This window comes from Balaenoptera acutorostrata, chromosome 16 (assembly GCF_949987535.1).
Source record: "Balaenoptera acutorostrata chromosome 16, mBalAcu1.1, whole genome shotgun sequence".
Classification (NCBI taxonomy): Eukaryota; Metazoa; Chordata; class Mammalia; order Artiodactyla; family Balaenopteridae; genus Balaenoptera; species Balaenoptera acutorostrata.
Genome location: NC_080079.1, coordinates 76,856,214 through 76,872,075, shown reverse-complemented (window position 1 = coordinate 76,872,075; position 15,862 = coordinate 76,856,214). Strand labels below are relative to the sequence as shown.

Here is a 15,862-nt window from a genome sequence, read left to right as displayed (position 1 = left end):
TTTTCCTATGGTAATATTTTTTAATGCCCTCTTTCCCCCAGTCACTCACTTTTTGGAATATCTGTAGCAATGGTAGTAGGGACAGTAGAAGTAGAAGTAGAGTGAAAATAAACAGCCATTTTAAAAATGAGACTTCTCAAGATTTAATTGTTTAAACCAGAAAATGGAGAATGATCTTTTGGCTCTTTAAGGGGAATTTAATTGCATAAGATTTAATCATTTAAAATGGAATCAAAACACTAGATGCTGTACAGGAGGAACTTTAGCTTTTTCTTTTTAAATTGGGGTGTAGTTGTTTTACAATGTTGTGTTAGTTTCTACTGTACAGCAAAGTGAAGTAGAGTTCCCTGTGCTATAGAGCAGGTTCTCATTAGTTATCTGTTTTATACATATTAGTGTATATATGTCAATCCCAATCTCCCAGTTCATTCCACCCCCACTTCCCCCCCTTGGTGTCCATACGTTTGTTCTCTTACGTCTGTGTCTCTATTTCTGCCTTGCAAACTGATTCATCTGTACCATTTTTCTAGATTCCACATGGAACTTTAACTTTTGTATCTGTGCTTCTCATGAGTTGGAACACTTCTTGGATACTCTAGAGAAGAGGCAATTTAAGCCCTTGTCCTTCTATGCAATACTTTTGCTTTATTAACAGATATTTAATATACAGAATTAAGCAGACTTTTTATTGATATGTAATTTACATATAGTAAATGCACAGATGTTCAGTGTATTGTTGGATAAGTTTTGACAAATATATACACCTCTGTAACCACTACCCAGATCAGTGGTTAGAACATTTCCACCACCCTAGAAAGTTTTGTCATACTCCTTTTCAGTCAGCCACTCTCCTTCCCCCACTGCAAGATAACCACTGTTCTGGCTTTTAACATCTAAGTGTAGTGTTGCTTGTTCTAGTACTTCACGTAAATGTAATCATGCAGTATGTACTCTTGTATCTCGGAGATTCATCCATGTTGCTTGAATCAGTAGTTCACTATTTTTTGTTTCTGGTTAGTATTTTGTTGTATGGATATACCATAATTTCTTTAACTATTCATCTGTTGTTTAACCTTTTGGGTTGTTTACATTTGGCTATTTTGAATAAAACTGCTGTGAATATTCTTATAGATGTCTTTGTGTGCATATATTTTCATCTCCTGGGTAAATATCTAGGCATATGATTTCTGGGCCAAACAGTAGGTATTTAACTTTATAAGAAATTGCCAAACTGTTTTTCCAAGTGGTTGTACCACTTTTCATTCTCACCAGCAGTGTATGAGAATTCCAGTTGTTTTACATCCTCTCTAATATTTGACACTGCCAGTCTTTTTAGTATTAGCCATTCTAAGTGAATATGAAGTAGTATCTCACTGCAGTTTTAATTCGCATTTCTCTGACAACTAATGACGTTGAGCATTTTTTATGTGCTTATTGGCCATCTGTATATCTTCTTTTGTGAATGTCTGTTCAAGTTTTGTGCCCATTTTTAAAGTCAGGTTATTTGTTTATTATCTAGTTGCTGTAATTCTTTATGTATTCTGGATAAAAATCTTTGTTAAATTGCAAATACTTTCTTTGTGGCTTGCCTTTTCATTTCTTTCTGCATGCAGGATCTTAGTTCCCTGACTAGGAATGGAACCCATGCCCCCTGCAGTGGAAGCGCGGTCTTAACCACTGGACCGCCAGGGAAGGTCCCACCTTTTCATTTCTTAACAATGTCTTTCGAAAAGCAAAATTTTTTTCCTGTGTGAATAGTGTTTTTTGTATCTTGTCTAAGAAATCTTGGTCTTGCAAGTCCAAAGCTGCAAAGATATTCTCTGATGTTTTTTCCCCCTAGGGGCTTTTTTGTTATTATTTTTACTTTTAGGTCTGTGATCCATTTTGAATTAATATTTGCGTATGGTGTGAGGTAGGAGCTACGGTTCATTTCTTCCCCTCTCTCCTGTATAGTTACCCAGTTGTTCCAGCAACATTTCTTCTTAAAAGTCTGTTCTTTCCCCCACTGAAAAACTTTGCCACCTTGGTTAAAAATCCGTTGACCAAATATTTATGGTTTATTTCTAGACTCTCTATTCTACTCCTTACCTGTCATCTGTTCTTTCACTAATACCATACTGTCTTGATTACTATAGCTTTTATAGTAAGTCTAGAAATTACATGGTGTAAGTTCTCCAATTTGTACTTCTTTTTCAAGAATGTTTGAAGAACGTTCTAGATCCTTTGCATTTCCATATACATTTTAGAATCAACATTATTTCTACAGAGTGCCTGCTATGATTTCACTTGTGATGTCATTGAATCCAGAAATCAATTTGGAGAGAGTTGACATCTTACATCTTAACAATCCTGCGTTTCTCAATCCATGAGCATGGTATAAATCTCTGTTTGAGTCTTCTCAAATTTCTCCGCAGTATTTTGCAGTTTTTAGTGTAGCGGTCTTATATTTTGGGGGGTAAATTTATTCTAAATAGTTTATTCTTTTTTATGACATTATAAATGGCATCTAAACTTTTTATTTTTCTGTATACTGCTCATAGAAATACAGTTGACTTTTGTACGTTGACCTTGTGTCCTATGCTTTTGCTAAATTTATTTATCCATCTTAAAGTTTTTCTGTGGTTTCCTTAGGATTTTCTGTGTAAACAATCACGTCATCTGTAAATAATGATAGTTTCACTTCTTTTCAAATTTTTATGCCTTTTATTTCATTTTCTTGCCTTTTGCACTGGCTTCTAGTACAAAGGTGGATGGAAGTGATGATAGTGGACATCCTGCCTTGTGTTGACCTTAGGGAAAAACGTTCAGTATCTCACCATTAAATCTGATGTCAGCTCTAGATTTTTCCTAGATGCCTTTTATCACAATGAGGAAGTTCTCTTTTATTTCCAGTTTGTTGAGAGTTTCTATCCTGAATGGATGTTGGATTTTGTCAAATGCCTTTTCTGTGTCTATTCAGACTATCATATTATCTTCCTGTTAATGTAGGTGAATTACATTAATGGTTTCTAAATGTTGAAGCAACTTTGCATTCCTGGGATAAACCCCATTTGGTCATAATTTATTATATACAGACATGTTAATCTACTTATTCTTAGGGAAAAAATGCTCTGCTTAAATAGAAAAAACGTAACCTTTTTAATGGTTAAAGATAGAGTGGACCTATACTGAGACCTTTACAAGTTTTTTTAAAACTTGTAAACTTGAAAACTGCCCAGCCTAAAAAGTAATAATTATCCTTGATTTTTTAATCTTGGTACCAGTATCAACCAGATGGGTGGCTTTAGTGACTTAATTGCTCCAGATCTCAGTATCCTCATCAGTAACATAAATACATCTAGTTGGATGACTTAAAAGATCTCTTCCAACATAAAAATGATTTGTTTCCATGTAATATTTGATAATAATGGTTTCTAATTTCTTCTGTACCCTAATTATGAATGTATATATAGCTCAATTCTAATGTAATCGGTAGAAAATTACATGATTTATTACCAATACAATATACCAAAAAAGAGCTAATATACACAACCATGTGGTATAAATATACTTTAAAAATTTCCAGTATGTATAATTTCCATACCTATTCACATTCTATGGATGTTCTATAAAGTTGTTACTTATTTTGCTGAGTAAAATATGAAGTTTTACTGAAAGAGGCTGTACATTTATGGACAAAATGTAATTTAAAAAATAGCTATTTTATGTGTAAGAGAGTACTTTATTCTTCTTACATTTCTGTAGCATTGTCACTTTAATATATAGTACTATATAAATGGCCTGTCATAATAATACCTAAAATAAGTATAACTGGAAAATATCAGACTTTTAAAACTGTGGCTACACAGTTCATTCACTGGTTTATTCAGCAGACCATTAAGTACCTGCTATGTGCTCGCACCTCTGCTAGATGCAGAAATACAAGAGCAGAGACTGTCTTTACCGGGAGCTTATAGCTTTTGAAGGGATGGACAGATATATATTTTTTTAATGGTGACAAAACAGTGTGAAAGTATTTGGGGAGTGTAAAGGAGAGAGTCCTCAGGAAATGCTTCTTAGAGAAATTGACATGTCTAAATAGGGATTGGCAGTGTAAAGGGGGAGGTGGCATTAGACCAAGGGAACTGCAAATGCAAACACACTGAGGGTTGGAGAAAGATCAGCTAGTAGGGTAAGAGCAAAGGCTGCATGTGGGGGGTTGGCTAGTTGGGAGACTGGAAGACATAGACCATGTGATGGCAAGCCTTGTCTACCGCAGTAAGGAGTCTTAATTTTATTCTCACAATATTGGGGAGGTTTTTAAGTAAGAGAATAGGCAATGAAAAGTATTCTTCAGATTGGACGAGTCAGTCATTGATAATATTATTAGCAAGAATTGCTTCTCTTGGAGAATAATGCAAACTTTTAAATTTAGTAAAGGTAATAATAATAAAATAAACTTTAACTTACTACATCCAGTTCTACAGATTCTGTTCACACACATGCCAGGATTTATCTATGTATGGTTGGTCTGGCAGGGATGAGGGGGAGTGTAGGGGATGCTGGCATTCCTACTTATTGGAGGAGTGGGAGTATGAGTGCAGTGGAAATGTTAGCCACTGGACAGCAGTAGGTAATCCACTGCATTATCTCCCTTTGCACCCAGGCTACTAGATAGGAGCAATGAGTACATCAGTTGATTGCTGTGTAACAAACCACATTCCAAAAACTTAGTGGCATAAAACAATGACTTATTTGCTCATGATTCTGGAGCAGTTCAGACAGGCTCAGCTGGGATCACAGGCTCTGCTCCTGTGGTGTCGGCGGGGCTTACATCCGAATGTGCAGTTGGTTGGCAGAAGACTGAGGGCTGTCGGATGGGGCCGTTGGCCAGGCTGCCTCAGTTCTCACCCACGCAGCCTCTCATCTTTCAGGAGGCTAGTCTCAGCTTCTTTCCATGGGTGGAAGCATTCTAAGAGGGTGAGGGGGAAGCTGCAGGAAGTACATAATCTCACTTCTGCCGCATTCTGTTGGTCAAAGCAAGTCACAAGGCCGGCACAGGTTTAAGAGATGGGAACATAAGAGTCCAGCACTTGATGGGAGGAAATGACTTGTGGCCACGTTTTATCTACCATAGTCTCCCCTCCGGCCACGATTATTAGCGTCCCTCCCACACCCCCTCCCTACCAGAACTCTCAAAGTAATGCTCCACAGTGGCATCAGGCCCGAAGTCCGTGAGCTCAGGATGTGCGTCACTTCCGGATGCACTCGGGGCTTCCAGGTGCAGTACTTTGGTTGCAGCTCTTCTTGATTGAGAGGCTTGTGAATAAAAAGACAAGTTATCTGCCCCCCGCACACCCTGCACACAATGATGAGATAGGAACAAGTTAACCACGCTACATACTTGTATTCAACAAGCAGATGACAGGAGGCACATAGCAGCCATTAATCCAATGAAATGCAGCCAGGCATGCGTTATCACACACCTTGCTCTGGAAGCAGGAAATACGTTTCTGTTCCTTAGGAGTGGTTCCCTAGTCTCTGGTTCTCCAGGGCTCTTGGCTCCACCCTCTGAGATGTCCTCTCTTTTCCAGAATAGATAGCCCATAATTTCAGCTTTCTCATCCTGCCTCCTGCCTGTAAAAAAGTGGGCACCCAGAAGTCTCATCATTTTAATCTGTCTCTGCCCCTTTTAGTCCAAGCTGTTAGTATTTTTTAGTAATACAACTTCTTGAAAAATATTGTGAGTTTCTTCTGAACCTTAGTGGAGTTCACTCCATGCCCCCAAAGCCACATCTATAATAGTTTTTGATACAGACCTCTCTCTACCTTGGGCATGTAAGGCTTGTGTGGAACAACGCCCTCAAGATTCTTAGCAGTACTTTTGTCTAGCTAACAGGGTCTGCTAGGTACCACCTTAAGTCTTCCTGGAGTCTTAACTAAGAGTATTGCAGCCATTTAATAACCATTTTTGATGGGAGAGGAGGAGGAGAGGGAATGGGGGCTGGTTGGGCGAACTATGGCCTACAGGCCAAATCCTGCTGTCAGTGATCTGTTTGTGAGCAGCACACAAGCTAAGAAGAGTTTTGGTGTTTTTAAAGCATTGTTAAAAGAAACAAGAATATGCAACACAGACCATATATGACTCACAAAGCCTAAAATATTTACATTCTGGCCCTTTACAAAGTGAGTTTGCAACTCCTGGTCTAATGCAAGAAAAACTATTAGCATGGTATTTGACATCATTAGGAGAAACAGTACATACAATTAACCTGAGACATCAAAATAACATTTGACGGAATTCATCTATTCTTGACAAAAACTCTAAAAATAAATTAATAGAGGGTTTCATATACAAAGAGTAGAAAAACCAAAAAAAAATTTTAAAATTTATTTTATTGAAGTATAGTTGATTTACAATGTTGTGTTAACTTCTGCTGTACAGCAAAGTGATTCAGTTATACATGTATACATTCCTTTTCATATTCTTTTCCATTATGGTTTATCATATGATATTGAATATAGTTCCCTGGGCTATACAGTAGGACCTTGTTGTTCATCCATTCTATGTATAATCGTTTGCATCTGCTAACCCCGAACTCCCAATCTATCCCTTCCCCACCCGCTCTCCCCCTTGGCAACCACAAGTCTGTTCTCTATGTCTGTGACTCTGTTTCTGTTTCATAGATAAGTTCATTTGTGTCCTATTTTAGATTCCACATATAAGTGATATCCTGTGGTAATTGTCTTTCCCTTTCTGACTTACTTCACTTAGTATGATCATCTCTAGGTCCATCCATCTTGCTGCAAATGACATTATTTCATTCTTTTTGGCTGAGTAGTATTCCATTGTATATATATGTACGACATCTTCTTTATCCATTCATCTGTCCATAGGCATTTAGGTTGTTGCCGTGTCTTGGCTATTGTGAATAGTGCTGCTGTGAACATAGGGGTGCGTGTGTCTTTTTGAATTATAGTTTTGTCTGGATACATGCCCAGGAGTGGGATTGCTGGGTCATATGGTAGTTCTATTTTAGTTTTTTAAGGAACCTCCATATTGTTCTCCACAGTGGCTGCACCAATTTACATTCCCACCGACAGTGCAAGAGGGTTCCCTTTTCTCCACACCCTCTCCAGCATTTGTTATTTGTGGATTTTCTGATGATGGCCATTCTGACTGGTGTGAGGTGGTACCTCATTGTAGTTTTGATTTGCATTTCTCTAATAATTAGTGATGATGAGCATCTTTCATGTGCCTGTGGGCCATCTGTATGTCTTCTTTGGAGAAATGTCTGTTTAGGTCTTCTGCCCATTTTTCGATTGGGTTGTTTTTTTGTTGTTGAGTTGTATGAGCTGTTTGTATAGAAAAACCAAAATTCTTTTTAATAAGAAGCTTTGTAATAGAACCAATATAAGAATAACTTTTTATTACTATTCTGTTTGACATCACGTTTTAAAAACATTCGATAGTAAAGTGGAGTATGAAAGTAATGACAGCTAAATGTGAGAAAGATGGAGAAATAAAAATTTTTTAAGTGATGTGTACAGAAAAATCCGAAAGATCATCCCGAAAACTGTTCAGCAAAGTTATGGAATATAAGTCAAATATATTGTTTCCTTTAGCTAAAGCTATATAGCTAGGAAATTTTAAAAAGATTCTGTTTGCAGTACTATTGAAGAAATGTTCACATATGTATGTATAGATACACATATTTTAGAAATAATTATAAAATTATGATAGAAGGAATAAAGGACTTAAATAAATAGCACTTGGGACTTCCCTGGTGGTCCAGTGGTTAAGACTCTGTGCTTCCTCTGCAGGGGGTGCAGGTTCAATTCCTGGCTGGGAAACTAAGAGCCTGCATGCTGTGCAGCACAGCCAAAATGAATGAATGAATGAATGAATGAATAAATAAATACATATTTCTGCTATGTCTGGAACATTAAATTTAATTACCATGTCAAAATTAAAAGTAATACCATTAATACCAATTAAAATAACTTCATTCCATGTTCCTTAGCATGTCATCCTGAGGTCCTTGATCTGATGCCCACCTGCCTTTGTAGCTTCCTAAACATCACCTCTGGTTTGGGATCTCAACCTTTCCCCCCAATAAACTTGCCCTTTCTCTCCCATCCTGCCACCACTACTTCTGGATGGTTAGGATACGTAGTTAATATAAAATCCAGTCAAAACAATAGAATTGTGAAAGGGATGGTGCCTGGCACCTGGTAGGTACTTACAATATGCTTCTTACTACCTGGATGAGAGTGATTTCACTGCTTATTATTGGTACGGGGAATTTAAAAATGTATGACACAGTCATTTTCCCTGCACAGGGGGAAACATAAAAGTGTAAGTACTAAATGAGGAGTAGTATGATTTCTGTAGATTGGACAGTCTAGGAATAGCCAAGGAATGGATCTGTTTGTGTCACGTATTGCCTAATTTGGCATATTGAGCCCTGAGCTAAGTGGGAAGGAGCAAGAGAAGTTACAGGCCACGTGTTGCAGAGGCCAGGGGCAGGAATGCCAGCTCACACAGCAGTGGTGATTTGCCAGTGTACTATGGGGAAACGAGGGCTGAATTATAAGGACAGTGTGTCTATAGCACTTCTTCACACACCCTTGAGGTTTCACCAAGCTCTGTTAGAAAGTTATTAGTTCATCTGCTAAAGATAAAGACTCAGCTTAGGAGGACTCTGCAGGAATGACCTGCCCAAAATTGGTTTACATTTTTTTTTAAAGACTGTGTATCTTTTGCTGGCATCTTAAAAAATGTTGAGATACATACAGAGTACAAGCTATACGTGTGAATGTTAGACATCTTTAGTCTTCTTAATTCTGAAGTAAAGCACATAAAAATGGGGCCCTTTGATATAATTTTTACTTCACATCCAGAATTCAAAGTCATTCATGTAGGTAATGTTTATGGATATCTGACTACGTACTAGGCAATGAGTGGCAGAAAAGGGAGGTGATTGCTAAGGACTAGAGCCTGAGCCCTGGAGTTCATGCTCTGAGAGAGGCCTGGGAAGTATGTTTGGAAAAGTTTCCCATCGTATTTAGAGATAAATCCAAACTCCTTCACATGACGCCCAAGGCCACATTGGATCTGGCACTGTCCACCTCGCTGACCTTCCAGGCTTATCTCCTAGCGCCCTCCCCCATGCTATGCTTCAGCCACACTGGACTGCCTGCTATTCTATGAAAAAGTCAAATCCATTCCCAACCCTTTATATACTTCCTATGAGCCCTTTGCTTCCCTGTCTTTGCATGGATTCTTCCTTCTCATCAGTTAAGTAGCTGCTCAAGTGGCCCATCCTGACCAGCCAGTTTAAATGTTCCCCTTTCCATCACTCTGTCATCCCTCTCCTGTTTAATTTTCTCCATCGCACAGCATTCTGTCTGAAATTTTCTTATCTGTGCCCATTATTTTCTGTCTCCCCTGCTAGAGTGTCAGCTTTGTAAGGATGTGAGTATCGTCTTCCTTGTTCACCACTACATCCAAAGCGTCTGGCACATAGGGGCTCAATAAGTATTTGTTGAATGAATGAAAAAGGAAAATGGGCATTCAGACATTAACCGTTGAGCAAGTTGGTTGCTGTACTAAATTAGAGGCATGAAACCCAGCTTGAATTAGGGGGGATTAGAGAAGTCTCCCCACAGAGGAATTAAGACCTGAGGAATGAGTTGGCATTTGGCAGACGGGAGGATGGTGAGAGAATTGCAAGAGCAGTGTATGTGAGGAAGACGTTTGCAAAGACCAGTGGTGTTCAGGAAACCCTTAATAGCTGGACATGTGGGGAGGGGTCAGATGTGGTGATGGGAGCTACAACTGGACAAGTCAGTAGGAATCGTGTCATGAAAGGTCTTCCAAGCCTGAGAAGGAGTTTAAATTTTACTTTTGCAGAATTTTGAGGCTTTTCATAACCAGGACACTAGAAAGTGATAGTCTGAATCTATGTCTCTGCTTTCTCATTCCCTTCGACTCTTCAGCCTATTGTAATCTGACCTGCACCCTCATCACTCCATTAAAACTGTGTTTGTTAAGGTCACCAGTGACCCTCTACTTGCTAAATACTTTCCTGCCATCACCTTACACAATTAAAGAACAGCAAGTCTTGACCTGGTTGACCTTTCTTTCCTGAACTGCTCTCTTCCCTTGATGTTTCTTGTTCTGCTTCTCTTTGGGGGAAGCTACTTCTCAGTCTCCTTTGTAGGCTGCTCTTCAGGTCCACCATCCACAGTTCTTTCAATGTTGTTCTCCAGAGCTCCATTCTGGGTAGAATTCTCTTGTCCTCCTGCATACTCTCCCTAGGAAATCTCACCCACGTCCTTAACCTCTGCCCTGATGACTCCCCAGTCTTTTTATTTACTTCACATCTTTTTCTTAAGCTCCAAATCTGTATATCCAGCTGTTTACTAAAAAGCTCTCTCCGTTTGGATATCTTACAGACATCTGAAACTCAGTATGTCTAAAAAGTGAATCCATTATCTTTACCCCAACCTGACACCACTGCTAAATTTCCTGCCTTGGTGACTATTATCAGTTGCCTAGTGGCCTAAACCAGAAACCTTCAAGTTCTTTTTGATCTTTTTTTTTTTCTCCCAGTGTCATACCTGACAGGTATGCAGTCATATACTGCAAGTCATTTCAGTTCTCCCTCACAGTTTCTCAAATATGTCTCCTCCTCTTCAATTTTACTATCCGAGGCTTCAGATCATTATTATCTCTCATCTGTATTGTTGCCCTGCCTCTGACACTGATCAATCCCTTCCCCTCCCTGCCAATTCCATCCTCTATATAGTGGCAAATCTGATTGTATCACCCTGACCCCCTCCCCACTGATTGATGTGAGGAATTTAAACTTGATTTGTCATTAATTCCTTGACCACCCATGTCCCAACGTTTCCAGGTCTAGCACTTCCACACCTCTAACTGATAACGATTGCTCCTTTTTCTTAACTCCTAAACTGAATGCCTGTACCACACCTGGGTATGTACACATACTACATGCCTTCTGTTCTTTAACTGTTTTGTGTATATGTATTCTATGGACCAAATGAGGGGACCTTCTGCAGGGCTTGGACCATATCCTCCAGAAAGGGTAAGACATTAAATGCTGTGGACCTAGTGTGCAGTCTATAAATATTTATTGGATGACCTTCACTAATACGTCTTTCTCTCTTTAGGTATATTATTTTATTAATAATGTCAGTTTCTCTTTTTAAAATTGTGTTCTCTGAGTTTTAAACTTAACTGCATGAAGACTTTGTTTTCTAGTAACTTATGTTATTGGTTTGCTAATTAATAGGGCTTAACTTTTCATTTGCACCTAGCAAATTTTTTTTTTCGTAGGTAAGGAATTCTTACAATGTGCATGGTGGTAATAACAGCTATTTTTGGAAAAATCAGCAAGAATGTGCTAAATACCGTCAAATACTCTTACATTCTTCTGTCATTGGCAGGGTTTATAAGTTGCAAAGTATCGCAGCTTTAATTGGATTTAAAATAGGTTAACTTGATTCTTCCTTTGCAAGAAAAAGGATTTTTTGGTTCAATTTAAGACAGAATATTAGGAATTAATGTGTTTCATGACCTTGGAACATGAAGGATTCTTTTATTTCTAATACAGGCATTGACATGTAGAGAAGAACTCCTTACCCTTCTTCTGTCACTCCTTCCACTGGTATGGAAGATACCTGTTCAACTAGAAAAGGCAACAGGTATGTGTCTTTTCTTTATCATATCACCTGTGTTATCACAATTCCACTGGGGAAAAAAGTTCCATTGAAAAGTTACTTCTGCTGTAACGGTTGATATGGCTCAAAATCAGAATGGTATATATTAGTATGATACTTAATATGAAAAATTCTTTCGGCAAATACATTTTTATTTCTTCTAATAATACAGAAACCATGGTCCTTCTTAGGGGATTCCTTGAATGTAATGATGATTAGAAAATAGATGAAGAAGCAGAACACTTAGCAAACGGAGTAAATCTGGATATGTAGCCTAACATTTGAGAAATGGAGAGGGAAAAGTTTGAAGAAAGAAATTAAAGATTCTTTGCTTATTTTAAAGGCTGCTTTCCATTACCAGTACTCTGTCAATGACTTCTGTAGTTTAGCTTTTCTACTGTTGCTTTTAAAGGATAAATTTGAAGTAATATTTTGTTTCAGGACTTGGTAGAATTATTACACTTAAGGTCACTACATACTTTTAATTTCTGATTCAGAAAAAATAAAAATATGTGTATACATATCATATTAAGTATATGAAACTTAGCTTAAATGTTTCAGTGGAGGGATTAACAGTTTTCCCCCTTGACCACTTCTGGAATATGCGAATTGTGAGATGTTTAAGGATATCTCAGGTTGGAAAAAAAAAAAGAAAAATCTCCTGAATTGTATTTTAATGCCATATATGCATTTTTAATGTGTTTCTGATATGGGGCTCTCTTTTAGGGAGTTACCTAAGTTCTTGTAATATTGTTATCCTACTTATTTGTTGATTCACTGATTCTGCTCTTGTTTTCTTCTTAATTTATAGAATTCACAAATTGTTAATCACTTAAGAAATCTAATTTGTGTCCTTTTGGGGAAGTTGTCTTCATTGCCTGCATCTTTTGCATACATGGAATTTGTCAGACTCCTTTTAATCTCCCTTAATTAAAGCACAAGTCTTTTATTTACAGATTTTTAAATTTATTCATTCTGAATTATAACTATATCTTTCGTATAGATCTTATTACGTGTTATTGCAAAAGGAAAGACCAATTTCATTATCTTTTTAATTAGTATGGAAAATTTATTCATTTCCCTAAGAGATAGGTATTGAGTGGTGAGCACACGGCAGCCCTAGGTTCTAGGCACTGAGGATGAAACAGGAATGAATGCCTGTACCTGTGCCTAGTTCAGTGCGTAGCACATGCCGTAGATATTGTGAATGAATAACTCTTTTAACCTCAGTCTTGGAGAACATTTGGTATCTACTGTATGATTTAAAAATAATTTTAGAAAGTCTTAAAGTTTCTAAGTTATATCAGGGCTATAAACTAAATACTGTTTTGAGAATATAATATACCCGTGTCTTAATTAATGGCATTATCGGAGGAGATTTGTAAAGTGGTAGGAATAGTAGCGCTAAATACCAGCACTACTTTCCTAACACTGTTCTCCATGTTGTTTTCAGAATCAATTTGTATCCTTGGAACCAGTGCCACCTGGTACTTAACATGAGCGGGATAAGGAAGTGAAGTGATAAGGGGAGGAAGGGGAGTAGAGACATAACAAAAGGCTAAAGGAAATCAGCCCCATAATAAAAATATACTGAGGATAAACTCCTAAAGTGAATGATAAGTAAGAGGGTAATCACCTATGCAAACTGAGTTTTAAAACATATTAAGGTATTCTAAATTTTCTTTCTTCATATTGTTAGATTTTAATCTACCGTTCTCAGCTGATATAATCCTGACCAAAGAAAAGAACTCAAGTTCTCAAAGATCTACTCAGGAAAAATTATATTTAGAAGGAAGCACCCCAGCCGGTCAGGTTTCTGCAGAAGTAAATGTTTTTCGACAAAGCAGACGGCAGCGTAAAACTACCCATCGCTATTCTGTAAGAGATGCAAGAAAGACACAGCTCTCCACCTCAGATTCAGAAGTCAATTCAGATGACAAAAGTATAGTAATGACTAAGCATAGAAGGTCCCATCTGCTGAAGCATTTTATAACACAGTCTCCTAAAGAAGACCACCTTACAGCTAAGCTTGACCACTTATCAACCAAAGAACAGACCCTTCCTGATACCATGGCTTTGGAAAATTCCAGAGAGAAGATTCCAAGACAAGAGTCAAACACTGACATTTTAAGTGAGCCAGCGGCCTTGTCTATCATCAGTCACATGCACAATTCTCCATTTGACTTATGTCATGTTTTGTTATCTTTATTAGAGAAAGTTTGTAAGTTTGACATTACCTTGAATCATAATTCTGCTCTAGCCGCCAGTGTAGTGCCCACGCTGACTGAGTTCCTAGTGGGTTTTGGGGACTGCTGTAATCTCAGCGACAATTTGGAGAGTCGGATGGTTTCTGCAGGTTGGACTGAAGAACCGGTGGCTTTGATTCAACGGATGCTTTTTCGAACAGTGTTGCATCTTATGTCAGTAGATATCAGTATGGCAGAGATGATGCCAGAAAGTCTTCGAAAAAATTTAACGGAATTGCTTAGAGCAGCTTTAAAAATTAGAACTTGCCTAGAAAAGCAGCCCGACCCTTTTGCACCAAGACAAAAGAAAACACTACAAGAGGTTCAGGAAGATTTTGTGTTTTCCAAGTATCGCCATAGAGCGCTTCTTTTACCTGAGCTCCTAGAGGGAGTTTTACAGATCCTGATCTGTTGTCTTCAAAGTGCAGCTTCAAATCCTTTCTTCTTCAGTCAAGCCATGGATCTGGTTCAAGAATTCATTCAGCATCATGGATTTCATTTACTTGAAACAGCAGTTCTTCAAATGGAGTGGCTGGTTGTAAGAGATGGGGTTCCTCCTGAGGCCTCAGAACATTTGAAAGCCCTCATCAATAGTGTGATGAAAATAATGAGCACTGTCAAAAAAGTGAAATCAGAGCAACTTCATCATTCAATGTGTACAAGAAAAAGGCACAGACGGTGTGAATATTCCCACCTCATGCATCACCACAGAGATCTCTCAGGTCTGCTGGTTTCGGCTTTTAAAAACCAAGTTTCCAAAAGCCCGTTTGAAGAGACGGCAGATGGAGACGTGTATTACCCGGAGCGGTGCTGTTGCATTGCAGTGTGTGCTCACCAGTGTTTACGCTTACTGCAGCAGGCTTCCTTGAGCAGCACGTGCGTCCAGATTCTCTCGGGTGTTCAGAACATCGGCATATGCTGTTGTATGGATCCCAAATCTGTGATCATTCCTTTGCTCTATGCTTTTAAATCGCCAGCACTGAAAAACTGTCGGCAGCATATATTAAATATTCTTAACAAACTTATTTTGGATCAGTTAGGAGGAGCCGAGATACCACAAAAAACTAAGAAAGCAGCTTGCAATATTTGTACCGTTGACTCAGATCAACTAGCCAAATTAGAAGAGACCCTGCAGGGAAACGCATGCGATGCTGAACCTTCCTCAGGTTTATCCAGTCCTTCTTACAGATTTCAAGGGATCCTGCCCAGCAGTGGATCTGAAGACTTGTTGTGGAAATGGGATGCCTTAGAGGCTTATCAGAATTTTGTTTTTGAAGAAGACAGATTATGTAGTGTGCAGATTGCAAGTCACATTTCCAGTTTAATGCAGAAAGGCAATATAGTTGTCCAGTGGAAATTGTATAACTACATATTTAATCCTGTGCTCCAAAGAGGAGTTGAATTAGCACATCATTGTCAACAGCTCGGCATTACTTCAGCTCAGACTCATGTATGTAGCCATCAGAACCAGTGTTTGCCCCAGGAAGTGGTTCAGATTTATTTAAAAACTCTGCCTACCCTGCTTAAATCAAGGTTCGTGTGTATGTGTGTGTGTATGTGTGTGTGTGTGTGTGTGTGTGTAGATATTTTTTCTCATTGTACGCTTTTGAATATCTTCATTATTTATTTTTTCCTAGGATTTAATTTTTAGTTTAACAACTACCAAAAAATTCCCATCCCATGTCAGATTTTTTTTTAAACATTTATGTATTTGTTCATTTGTTTGTTTTTACTGGGGTGGTCATAGAGAAGAGGATAGAGCCATTGATTTTAATTTCTCTGAAAAAAAGTAAAGTTTTAAATGTATTTCTGAGAAAAAAATGGACACAACACAAATATCCAACAGCATGGGCAAGGTTAAATTAATTATTTTATATTTTCTTGATGTA

General features: G+C 38.1%; 1 protein-coding gene across 4 annotated transcripts in view; it reads left to right on the top strand.

Annotated features, from left to right (window-relative positions):
- Nucleotides 1-15,862, top strand: part of LYST (lysosomal trafficking regulator) — a 195,228-nt gene that overhangs the window by 46,433 nt on the left and 132,933 nt on the right. For all 4 annotated transcript variants that reach the window (XM_057530732.1, XM_057530731.1, XM_057530730.1 and 1 more), the window contains 2 exons: nucleotides 11,622-11,712; nucleotides 13,427-15,506. In XM_057530732.1, coding sequence (XP_057386715.1) covers nucleotides 11,622-11,712; nucleotides 13,427-15,506 — 2,171 coding nt within the window. The remainder of the gene's footprint in view (nucleotides 1-11,621; nucleotides 11,713-13,426; nucleotides 15,507-15,862) is intronic.